Source organism: Budorcas taxicolor, chromosome 16, assembly GCF_023091745.1.
Source record: "Budorcas taxicolor isolate Tak-1 chromosome 16, Takin1.1, whole genome shotgun sequence".
Classification (NCBI taxonomy): Eukaryota; Metazoa; Chordata; class Mammalia; order Artiodactyla; family Bovidae; genus Budorcas; species Budorcas taxicolor.
Window position 1 is genome coordinate 31,775,015 of NC_068925.1, and position 13,485 is coordinate 31,788,499.

General features: G+C 41.3%; 1 protein-coding gene across 1 annotated transcript in view; it reads left to right on the plus strand.

Annotated features, from left to right (window-relative positions):
* Positions 1-4,010: 4,010 nt before the first annotated feature.
* Positions 4,011-13,485, plus strand: part of SMYD3 (SET and MYND domain containing 3) — a 743,898-nt gene continuing 734,423 nt past the window's right edge. The window contains exon 1 of the mRNA XM_052653627.1: positions 4,011-4,174. Coding sequence (XP_052509587.1) covers positions 4,011-4,174 — 164 coding nt within the window. The remainder of the gene's footprint in view (positions 4,175-13,485) is intronic.

The following is a 13,485-nucleotide window of genomic DNA, read 5'->3' on the forward strand; positions in this document are numbered from 1 at the left end:
TGTCAAATCTCTGCATGCTAATTATGAGCAATGCATTATTTAAGATTGCAGGAAGATGGAAGTTTGCACCCCTGAAACTGTGCCCATGTTTTTTGCTGTGTAGCTATCTTTCTGATGCCCAGCATCTGCTTCTGAGATAAAAGTTTTGATTCCATGTTGCCACGTATGGGATGAAACAGAGATCTCTTGTGCATAGCCTCTTGGACACTGAGCTTTTCTGGAAGCATAGATGACCTCTTGTGGTATAGGCAGCTTGATGAGAGTTCCTAACTTCCCTTGGATCTCGTGAAAGTATCTGATACTTGTTCCAGGCATTTCTTGCCTGCCCTGGCTCCTGTTGTTCCTGAACAATGAACGTGAGCAGGGGACAAAGAAAAATAGAAGTATGTATTAGCAAAAAGTGCCTCCATAACTCTGCATGGGAAGGCCAGATGGGCAGAGCCCAGGTATTGCACTTTGGATACTAAAGAGGTTGTGATGTAGTGACATTGGTTTTCTCTCTTTAACACAGACCAAAATAAGAGCCATTTAACCAAGTTGTCTCTTCCATGGAAATGTCCAGTTAGGTGAACAGTTGGAAGTATAGGGCTCTTCCTTTCTTATTGCATCATTGTCTGGGATATTGCTTTTTTCTTCATGGGAGGTGATGGCTCACCACCAGCCAAGTCCCAACCAGTGGGAAATGAGAAACTTATATATGCACATACTAGGAAAAAGTGAGACTGCAGGAACAGGATATTCCTCTAAGATGTGGGGCAGCTCACTTTCTGCGTCAGAGGGAAGGGGAACAAGTCATACATGAGAGGAGAAGGGGTCATGTCCGGGTAGCTGGAACCACATCCCAGAACGGAAGGACTAAGTCATCTCATCTCTGAGTATGGAACCCAGCATCTTGTTTCCCTTGAGAACTCCGCATGCTTTAGTGACAGGGAATATTCTATGGTACAATTAGCCCCCGGTTCTCTGGAACTCCTTATGACATGTTAGTTAGTTCAGTAAAAGGTTTGTGAGTTGCTTCTATGTATCATGCTTAATGCTAAGTACTGGTATGAGATGATTATACCAGCAGTGTTGGTGAATGCTCAGGCATTAAACTAAACTTATAGATGTAAAAGATTTACCTCAGAATAACGACTCCCTATATTTGTAAGGTGAATTAAAGATTTTAAAAAATACTTTCATAGGATTTCTCCTCATCACTTTGTAAGGTATTATAATCTTCATTATAACCTTACTAAACAGGCTTGGAAAAGTCTCCAGAGCTCACACAGCAGAACTGGGACTCAAAGTCATGGTTTGAAATCCTTACCCACAGCTCTTTCCACTACAGCACAGCCACTGCTAGACTACTTTAGGAAGTGCCAGAAATTTGCCTCTCAAGGTTGTGAAAGTCAAGTTATTCTTAGGGTGCGAGAATATTACCTCAAAATTTACTTACTAATAGCAAAGGTAAAATGTACATTTATAAGGAAGAGTTTTAGCAGCCCCCACTTTTACCAGCTGATCAAACTTAATTTTATTAGTAGCAAACAACTTGATATTATGCATGCTCTGATATGATCTGATGCAGTATGAAGTGAACAATCTATAATTTGTAGTGTGAATTTTTACTAAAAAACACTTAAACTTGAATCAAGTCAAACCTCTATTTTTCTAACATTTAGATCTAGCCTGAATTTTATAGGGCATGCAGGGAACTGCAGAACAAAGGAAATGACACTAGGAGAAAGTAACAGGCAAATACAGAATGCGGGACATTTTAACAAGAATCCTAGCTTAGTATCTTAAAAGAGTCACTGTCATGAAAAAGAAAATGCAATCCTGTTTTATGAAGAAAAAGTTACCAAAGCCATTCTTAAAGTGAATATGCTTTCTGCTTGCTATTACAGAATACTTTTTTTTGGTTGCATGTCTTGTGGGTTCTTAGTTCCTGGACCAGGGATTGAACCCACACCCTCGGCAGTGAAAGTACAGAGTCTTAACTCCTGGATCACCAGGGAATTCCCAGAATAAATTTTTTAAATGTGGAGTGTCTTTATTTTTATATAATTTTAAAGTGATTGAAAATAAGCACAAATAATAATGATCATAGTAGTAACTGACATATATATTAAATACTATGTGCCAACACTGCTATTTTACTTGTTCTAACTAAATCTCCACAGTAGCACTGCGTGGGAAGCAGTATTATTTTTCCCATTTTTTGATGCAGAAACTGAGGCTCAGAAGTTGACTAGACCAGGCAAGGTCATATAATAGGTATCATTACCTATTATGATGATCATTACCTATTATCTTCCAAAGGAGAATGGACAGACAACCTCTTGGCTTCATTTTTTAAATTTATTTAAATTTGAAATATAATTGCTTTACAATGTTGCATTAGTTTCTGCTGAAACAACACAACATGAATCCAACAAATAGCAAGAATTAGCTATATTTATACATATATACCTTTCCTTTTGAGCCTCCCTCCCACCCCAACCCCCATCCGACACTTCAAGGTCATCACAGAGGAGAGAACTGAGCTCTGTGTGCAATATAACAGTTTCCCATTAGTTATCTGTTTTATATATGGCAGTGCTACTCTCTCAATCAGAATAATTTTCTTCAGTTCAGTTCAGTTCAGTTGCTCAGTTGTGTCCAACCCTTTGCGACCCCATGCCAGGCCTCCCTGTCCATCACCAACTCCCGGACTTCACTCAAACTCACATCCATTGAGTCGGTGATGCCATCCAGCCATCTCATCCTCTGTCGTCCCCTTCTCCTCCTGCCCCCAATCCCTCCCAGCATCAGAGTCTTTTCCAATGAGTCAACTCTTCGCATGAGGTGGCCAAAGTACTGGAGTTTCAGCTTTAGCATCATTCCTTCCAAAGAACACCCAGGACTGATCTCCTTTAGGATGGACTGGTTGGATCTCCTTGCAGTCCAAGGGACTCTCAAGAGTCTTCTCCAACACCACAGTTCAAATACCAGTGCAAATACTCCAATACCACACTCAGCTTTCTTCACAATCCAACTCTCACATCCATACATGACCACTGGAAAAACCATAGCCTTGACTAGACAGACCTTTATTGGCAAAATAATGTCTCTGCTTTTGAATATGCTATCTAGGTTGGTCATAACTTTCCTTCCAAGGAATAAGCGTCTTTTAATTTCATGGCTGCAATCATCATCTGCAGTGATTTTGGAGCCCCCCAAAAATAAAATCTGACACTGTTTCCACTATTTCCCCATCTATTTCCCATGAAGTGATGGGACCAGATGCCATGATCTTCGTTTTCTGAATGTTGAGTTTTAAGCCAACTTTTTCACTCTCCTCTTTCACTTTCATCAAGAGGATTTTGAGTTCCTCTTCACTTTCTGCCATAAGAGTGGTGTCATCTGCATATGTGAGGTTGTTGCTATTTCTCCCGGCAATCTTGATTCCAGCTTGTGCTTCTTGATGATATTGTTTTACAGAATACTGTTATTCTGCGGAAATGCATGTTACAGTACTTATGCCATGTCATGATGTAAAGAGTTGTGAAACGTTATGATGTCTGCAATTTTCAAATGGTTCAACATAGCTTACTTTGAAGTGTTTGAATCACTATTATAAACATACATATATAGCGGGAGAAAATGAGCAGAAACTGCGAAATGCTAAGAACTGTGTGATCCAGGTGGAGGGTATACAGGTGTTCACTGCACTGTGCTCTCAACTTTCTGTCTGCCTTGAAAAATGATCATAATAAAATGTTAGCGGTGGAAAAAACCGCCTCTCCTTGCAGCGCCGCCTTAGGAACCAACGGTCAAGAGAGCACAAACAACAGCCCACACCTCCTGTCCCCGGCCGGCGCGCCCAGCCTTGAAGGGACCCCATCTGGGCATGCTCAGAGGCCGCACGCGCCCGCCCCGCCCCTCGGGCGTACGTGCGCGCAGAGCGCAGGCGCGCGGCTCCCGGTGGCCCACGAGACCCTAGCTGCTGGTCCCGGCAGACGCAGAGGTGTCCGATCTCGGCAAGGATGGAGCCATCTAAGGTGGAAAAGTTCAGCACCACCGACAGGGGAAACGGGCTGCGCGCGTTGGCACCGCTGCGGCCAGGAGAACTGCTTTTCCGCTCAGATCCTTTGGCGTACACGGTGAGCAAGGGGAGTCGTGGTGTCGTCTGCGACCGCTGCCTTCTCGGGTACGTATCGCTCTCGCCCGAGTCCAAACAGTGCGGGGTCCGGTATGCCGGGGACGTAGCGGGGCAGTTCTCCCCCGACTCTCCCGGGCCGTGGCTGCACTAGATCTCCGCGGTGTTGCCCAGATGCCCAGCCCCGCACTTCGCTTAGATGCGCGGCTCCCCGAGGGCACCTCGCGGCAGACGGGCTCCGCCTGGCCGTCGCCTGAACTGCCGCGGCGGGTGGCTGAAGGGACCCCAGGCTCATCGCCTGTAGCTGTGCAGGGCAGAGCTGGACCCGCTGCAGGATGGGTTGGGGAGAGCCGGCGGGCAGACTTAAGAGGAAGCGTTTAGTCGTGGGTAGTTTTGCTGGGGAGTAAAAAAGTCTGCGTCCTGGGGTATAAGCTTCCTTGGTGCAGTTGCGGAAACCACAGTTGGCGGAGGTAGGGATGAGTGGGCGCAGGGATGGTGTAAATCTGGATCATAGCGGAGGCCTAGCCAGGAAAGTACTGAGCTTGAAGGAGGCGGAAGACTCTTGGTGTTTACGGAGCACTTCCTGTGGTCCAGATTCTGTTGGGCGTGTAGATAAGAAGATGAACGGTACATGCTTTAGAATCCTTAAGGAGCAGAGGAGTGAGTGAGATGATTAATTACAGTGTATCAGAAGGGCTGAAATTGAGATGCTTCCCAGGGGGCGCTAGTGGTAAAGAACCCGCCTGCCAATAGAGACGTAGGAGACTTGGGTTCGATCCCTGGGTCGGGAAGATCCCCTGGAGGAGGGCATGGCTACCCATTTCAGTATTCTCGCCTGGGGAATTCCATGGACAGAGGAACCTGGCAGGCTACAGTCCATAGGGTCGCACAGTGTCGGACACGACTGCAGCGACTTAGCACACGCAGGCACTGTACAGTAGGAGCATAGGTTATTGAGGTTCAATAGTGTGCTTTACTTTTAATAACTGTGCAGGCATCTCTAATTCTTAACCATCTATCTAGAGGCAAGAATTTATGTGAAAATGTTTTATAAGCCTGGACGCATTGGACCAATGTAAAGGGCTATGCGACAGCAATTTATGGAAATGTGTTGATATAATATGTATGCACAGTCATAGGAATTGTATTCAAGAAACAATTGTTATTGAGCTATTATAGGTCAAGGAGAACAGCCCTGTTTGAGATAGGCAGGATGATTTTTTCCCCAGGACTTCTTTTCCAGACCCATTAAGCTGGGATTGGGATGGTGGAGGTGAGGGGGTTAAGTGCACAGCTTAAGTCAATAGCTTGACCATTAATACTGTTATGTCCTTATTTGGTTCATAATTGAGGAATTTGTTTAATTTCATATTTTAAAGTTACTTAATTGTATTTTATTTGTTGCTTCCTAAAGTAATGATCACAGTAACAACAACAATTCGTTGAGAACACCTTGACATTTCTGTAAAATGTGTGGTTGAAAACAGTTCATTCCTTTCAAGTAATGAAATGCTGAAGACTTCAGCACTGAAAGGTATAGATCTTTAATTCTCATTCAAGCAAGTTAGAAAGCTGGGCTTTTCCTTCTGTTCAATCCTTTGGGAGGTGTATCTAGAGTTTGAATGCAGTCCAAAACAGAGAACTTTCATTTTCTTAAACCCTACAGCATTAATTGGGGAAGATGTGGGGCATCTTACAGATAAAACCAGACTGCCAAGTTGTTTTGTAGTTGGAGTAGAAAAGTTTTGTAATAAATACAGTATGACCAATTATTAATTAAATTATCAGAGCTAAACTTGAGTCATAAGGTAGATGAAATCGTCCGTTTTCCAAAATAAACTACACAAACCCAGCCCTTCGTATGTGGGGTGCTTCTTGATTTACCATACAATTCTGTTACTGCTATCACTTATTTTTCTTACTAACAAAAAGTGTAATGATTAAAAAAAAAAAGGTATTTCATGAAATAGTATTGGGGAGTTCTCAGCATTCTTTTAAAGTCTGAAGGAAACCCAGCTCTGACAATGGGCGGGAGCCAGGGGAGATCCACGGTTAAAATTGCACTGCAGAAGTAGTTGGAGTTGAGAGTCCGGGAGTCCGTGGCCTCTGATTCTGCCTGGTAACTCTGGGTTTTGCAGCATGTGTTACCAGCACCCTGACAAGGGGCCCAACTGCTTGGAGAACTGGTTATTGCTGGAAAATTGCTGTCTCAACCATGCTCCTTTGTGATGTTAGTTTTTATTTTTGGGGTATGGGAGGGGATGTGCCACACTGCAAGGCTTGCAGGATCTCAATTTCTGGACCAGGGATTGAACCCAGGCAGTATTCAAATAGTGTATAAAAGGCATTCTCTGGGTTTAGGGCTAGTTTTCTGAAATATACCAGCAGCAAGTGCAAGTGAACTGCTGCAGTGTTGTAGACTCTTCCTGAGGGCATGAGCTTGGAAGGTGGAAAGACTAGCAAAATCCTCTCAAAGGTCATGAAACCTTGAGAGATGCCTTGAAATCAGCATTTGCAGATTCCTGGACAAGGGCTAATGGGTTACTGGTGGGTCAAGGACTTGGAATAAATAAAGTAGAAGGATCGATAATGAGGTGGGTTGGGAAAGGTCTCGTTGGATATGACTTCCATTTTTCTTTTTTTAAGTGGGAGTTATAATCCCTGTTTCTTTTGCTTCTTCCTTTTCTTCTGCAAGGAGGTTTGGGGAAGGGCTGTATGTCAGAGCCCTGAGCCTGAAAACATTTGGTCCATGTGAATGCCACAGCAGAGGACGTTCTTAATCAGACAGCATGACCTGCTTTGTGGATAGCAGTGAGTTCTCCTTCTTCAGAGAGCCTGGTGCTTGTTCAAGGGCTCAAGAACAGAGCGACCATGGAGACAGGGATGGAGGCTGGTGCCTGGACCTCAGCAGTGCAGACTTCCTCTCACCGTGGCCATCGTGGCTTCTGCTGTTGCAGTTTGTAAGGGATCCCGAGTTCCCCACACGGCAGCACATGTCTGGGGACAGCCAGCTGGGCAGCTGGGTTGGATTTTATTTTAGACCCTTTTGTCATGAAGGGATCACTGATTTATTCTCATTGGAACACTCGTGTTTTTCCCTGCACTTGGATTTGCCTTTCCTACTTGGACTGCATCTCTTGAGACCGTATGAAATCTTCTGTGAGGGCATGGTGTTCCTCTCAAGGTTGCCTCTGACCTTCACAGAGAGAGAAGTGAAGCAATGGGCTAGTTAATACCCATGGGTTGACTGCTCTTGGTTTATGCTGTCATTTAAAGCAGCTGATTTCATAGACGTGGTTCTTAAACTTCAGTCTCAGGACTCCTTTACTCTCTTAAAAATTATAAAGATTTCCTAAAAGGGTTTTTAAAAAAATGTACTTAGGACTCTGAAGAGGTATAAAGGAAACCATAACCACATAAATAATGTGGTTATATTTGTTGATTTTACTGCTTAAAAAACTAAATTGATCGCTTTTGAAATTATGTACCATTGGCCAAAAATCTTCAGGGGACGGAAAGATTCCAGAAAGTTCCTAAAAGCAAAACTTGAATTTTCAGTGTGAAGGCAACTATTTACAGACCATTTAACTTTTATTTACAACTATTTCCATACATTTACGGGGGTTCCCTGGTGGCTCAGATGGTAAAGAATACACTTGCAATGCAGGACACCTGGGTTCTATCTCTGGGTCGGGAACCTCTGGAGAAGGGATTGGCAACCCACTCCAGTATTCTTGCCTAACATACATTTACATTGTATTAGATTCTAGAGATGATTTAAAATATATGAAAGGATGTATATAGGTTCTGTGCAAATAAGATGCCATTTTACATAAGGGACTTGAGTATCTGTGGCTTTTAATATTGACGGGGTCTTGAAACCAGTCCACAGCAGATACCAAGGGATGGCAGGATTTAGACATAATAAATAATTACATTTTGACAAGGATTTTAATGAAGTGGACTATATTTTCAAAACAAAAGAAAACTTAGAAAACTTGCTTGTTTTACATTTTTGAATATCTCTTTAACGTCTGGCTTAGTAGAAGACCCGCAGATTCCCATCACTGCTCCTGCATTTAGTGTATTGTAAAATCATACGTCATTTAGCCTCTAGAAGACTCTACTGTATACTATGAGAGGAAGAGAAGAAAATAGACAAGAAATGTCTTATTATCAAAATAGTTCTGACCTTGTGGGCTTACTGAGAGGGCTTCTGAGGCCCTGGACCATCCTTTGAGAGCCTCTGTTGTAAAACACTGTACAAGTTTTGTAACATTTAGAAAGTCTGGGGTTTCTTCTTTAATGTTTGTTGTGAACCACGAATAATACTTTGCTTTGGTTTTCACATAATCTGCCAAGATATATTGGGATCGGGAACTAAAGTATAGAGTTAGTGCCTGTCTGTTAAGAGGACTCACTTCTCACTCTGGCTGGTTCTGGTTATTGAAGAGTCAAGGGATTTGGATGGTGGTTAACCTTGATTTTCAAAGGAAAGTAAGAGCCATTTTCCACTTACTTGTTATCACAATATATGGTGATTGAAAATTATTATTCCGTAGGTAATATTTACTATCATTGACTGAGCAATGAATGGCTGGGGCTTCCCAGGGCGTGCTAGTGGTAAAGAACCCGCCTACCAGTGCAGGAGACATAAAGAGATGTGGGTTCAGTTCCTGGGTTGGGAAGATACCCTGGAGAAGGAAATGGCATCCCACTCCAGTATTCTTGCCTGGGAAATCCCAAGGACAGAGGACCCTGGAGGGCTGCTGTCCATAGGGTTGCAAAGAATTGGACACGACTGAAGTGACTTAGCACACACTAAGCAGTGACAGGCATGATTTTAAGCACTTTACCTTATGTACTGCTTCACTTAATTCTCATAGTGACTCTAAAAAAGTGTCCCTTATGTTCCTTATAAGCACAGATAAGGACTAGAGAGCTTTTATAACTTCGTAGACTGTGAATTGGTATCATCCTTTGGAGGGCAATTTGGTAGTACCTAGCAAAATTGAGCACTGTGGTTTCTTTGACTCTATTTTAGGGGATTCTGACAAATAACATTGGTTGCACAAGGATACTTAGCATAGCAATTTGGTGATGAAAGGAAAGGGAGAGAGAATTTTAATGTCCATTAATAAGGACTGGTTAAATTATGCTGCAGCCATATTGTAGAATAGCATGTGGCTGTTAAGACTGAAGTGGATCTGTTTCTATACATGTGGATGGATGTCAATAACACATTACTGGGTAAATAAAGTTGTAGAACAATGTATGTATTTGAAAATCTTTTTGTATACGTGCTTGTGTGTAGAAAAGTTCTGGAAAAACATCCCAGCGTTCTGTTACGATTACTTCTGGAGAATGAGACTTGGAGTGGGGGAAAGATATCCCTTGGTCCTTAATATATTTTGTATTTTTCAAAGCTTGTATCATTTTTTGTAATTAGAGATTTGAATAAACTTTGAGAGAATCTTTGTTTCATTTGGAATTGTAAAAGGGTGGTATTACTTGGGATGAAGATGATTTTGAAATGCTTGCCAGTTTATGTCTGCTTTTTTTTTTAAGTTGCATTCAAAGGAGAAAGAAATGGCAACTCACTCAAGTATTCTTGCCTGGAAAATTCCATGGACAGAGGGGCCTGGTGGGCTACTGTCCATGGGGTCACAAAAGTGTCAGACATGACTAAGCGACTAAACTACAGTCCCTTTCTTTATAAAAAAATATGTATGTATATACGTATGTAAACAAAAATACTGTTTGTGAAGACATGATGGCCGAAAAAGAAAATTTCAATCAGCTTTGGTTTCTACTTTTGAATTCTTGTAGCTGAAGAATGTCTTTGCTCTTTGACTTTTGCAGAAGACAGGGTTTAGGAAGTATGCAGGTTTGTGCAAATATGCATATATGTACACACATATGGGCTTCTCAGGTGGCGCTAGTGGCGAAGAATCCACCTGCCATGCAGGAGACTTGGGTTCAGTCCCTGGGTTGGGAAGATCCGGTGGAGTAGGAAATGGCAGCCCACTCCAGTATTCTTGCCTGGGAAAATTCCATGGACAGAGGAGCCTGGCAGGCTGCAATCCATGGGGTCGAAAAGAGACATGACTGGGCACACACACATACAACATATAATATGTATTTTAGAATATGTATTTCAGAAGTCATGAGTTCACATCAGTACTTTCAATTCAGATTTGCCTCCACAGGGTTCTTTTTACTTTTCTTCATTCCATAATCCTTTCTTCCTCACTGAGAACTCTGACCCTTGAAAGCCTCAGCGTATTTACTCATTTGCTCAATTCTGTATATCATCTAAAATTGTTTCAGAATTGCTTTGCCCACATTGTTACCAAAAGGACCAGTATGGAATTTGTTTGCGATTTCCCCTTTCCTTCTACTCTGCCAGAGGCTGAGGATATATCATTAAATACTGTATTCGTTTTACCTTCTTTTTTTCCTGCCTTCAGGGTATTTATTTGTATTCATTAGAAATACAGTTGAATTCATTTGTTTTACTTTGCTTTCAGTTGTAGTTTTTCTCCCTATCCTTTTGATTTAATTTTGTATTTTGAATATATGAACATTCATATGCTTCCAAAACTCAAATTATGAAAAAGAGAAATGTCACCCCTCCCATATTCATACTGTTCCCCACTCCCACCCCTTGCAGGTAACCAACTTCATTGTTTTCTGGTGTATCTCTCTCTCTCTCTCTCTGGTAAAGAGAAACATATGTGTGTGTGTGTCTTATTTTCCATTCATATACAAAAGACAGCATAGTGTATTTGCTCTTTTGCACTTGCTTTCTTCACTTAAAGAATCTACCGGAAATCACTTCATGTTTACAGAGATCTTTCTTACTCTTTTTTTCTTGCTCCATAATACTCCATTTTATGAATGTACTATAGTTTCTAATTTTCCTATGCTTGGACATTGAGGTAATTTTCAGTATTTTGCAGTGGTGAATAGTGCCGTCATGAACAACCTTGCACATAGGTATTTTCATATTGTTTCAGGTGTATACTGGGGGTAAAGTCCTAGGAGTGGGATGGCTAGGTCATAGTGTGAATACCTATGATGGCGAGGGTGGTACCATTTTACGTTTCCTCTAGCAGTATGAGTGCTTGTTTCCCTCAGTTTCACAGACTTCGTATGTAGTCAGAGTTTTGAATTTTTACTAATCTGATGGATGAGAAGTGGTATCTTAGTATAGTTTTGATTTGCATTTAAATTGCACTATCAAAAAGTTACTGTATGTCAACAAAATGTAACTAATTTTGCATATACTTACTGTGATTGCATTTTGCAATTCAATATACCCTGTACTATTAAATTTATGTATGTTAAAGTAAAGAGCCATTTTCCTGAAAAACAATTGTATTATCAGTAAAGTTAAACATCTTTTCATATGCTTAAAGGCCATGTTGATATCTCTTGGTGGATTATCTGTATATATCTTTAGCCCATTTTTCTGTAAGACTTTTGTCCTTTCTTTCCTCTAAGATTAAAACATTTTTTTTTGTCTATTAGAGATATTAGATTTATGTTTGATAAATATTGCAAATATTTTCTTTCTGGCTGAAAAGAAAAGTCACTGGTTAAAAGTCTGGTTAAAAATCCCTTGTCTTTTAATGTTTCTTGTAATAAAGCAATTCACACATGTTTTCTTCTAGAACTTGTTTCCTGGGTTAGCCAGCAAGTTGTTCGGGTTTTCCCGTAGCTGTTTATGGAAAAACCCAAAAGAACCTTTTTTTTATTAAGTACAAGGGAAAAATACAGTAACTTTACAATGGGGAAACTTGGCAGGCATTATTTAAACAGGTGATCAATGTTAGTATCACCAGGAACAGCACAAGTTGACATCATGAGCTTCTTGATATGCCCTGAACAGGACACAGCGTCACTTTTGTGATGTATAGATGCCAGAACATGTAACCTGAATTTAGTCTTGAGGAGACTTCCGTAAACCCAGCTGTGCATGCATGTTAAGTCACTTCAGTTGTGTCCAAGTCTTTGTGACCCCAAGTCTTTGCCCACCAGGGTCTTCTGTCCGTGGGATTCTCCAGGCAAGAATACTGGAGTGGATTGCCTTGCCCTCCTCCAGGGGATCTTCCTAACCCAGGGATCAAAACTGTGTCCTTTGTGTCTCCTGCATTGGCAGGTGGATTCTTTACCATTAGCGCCACTTGGGAAGCCAACTGAGAGAGAGTCTGCAAAGTAACTAGGCAGTGCCCTGCAAAAATGTCAAGGATGTGAATGACAGGCAGAGACTGAAGCACTCTTGAATTCAGGGAAGCCTGGCAACTAAATGCAAGTGTGATCCTGGATAAAGAATTGGACATTTGTGAGACAGCTGATGAAATTTGAATAAAACCCATAGATTTGATAAAAGTATTGATTCAGTGTTAATATTTTGATTTTGTTAATTGTTCTTTAGTTTTGTAAGATACTAACATAGGGAATCTTTATGAAGGACACCTGCAAATTCTTTACTATTTCTTACAACTTCTAAAAAGACTGATAAAAATCAATCAAATTAATTTCAAAATGAAAAGTTTAAAAACAACGAAAGCTTTTATCTTTTTGAGATAATGGATGGCGTGACAGGCTGTCTGGTGTTTAAAGTAATGGAATTGGGAGGTATTGGAAAGTTTAGGTTATGTAAGATTGGTTATGTATTGATAATTTCTGAAGCTAGTTGATGGGTTTTTTATTATACTGTTCTCTCTAGTTTGGGGAATGTTTAAAATTTTCTATGAAAAGGAAAAAGGAAAGGAAAAGAATCCTTAAGCGTCTGCTCATTCTTGGCCAGTTGTATTTAAAAGCGAGATGCCACAAAGTTTTAGGTTAAAAAAATTCTGGGCATTTGTACAGGTTCTTTCCCAGTGTCTCCCAGCTGTCAAGGCTATTCTCTAAGGCTGATCGGTTTTTGTGGGAAGGGATTATATCACTTAGGGTTTGATCAGAGAAGCAGAATCCTTGAATGACAGGGGATAAGGATTATAGGGATTAGAGTTGACATGATAAAAATACTGTTGTTGTTGTTCAGTTGCTCAGTTTCATCCAACTCTTTGCAACCCAGTGAACTGAGCATACCAGGCTTCCCTGTCCTTCACTGTCTCCTGGAGTTTGCACAAGCTCATGTCCATTGAGTTGATGCCATCCAACCATCTCATCCCCCTTCTCCTCCTGCCCTCAATCTTTTCTAGTATTAAGGTCTTTTCCAATGAGTCAGCTCTGCATCAGGTGGCCAAAGTATTGGAGCTTCAGCTTCAGCATCAGTCCTTACAATGACTATTCAGGGTTGATTTCCTTTAGGATTGACTTCTTTGATCATCTTGCTGTCCAAGGAACTCTCT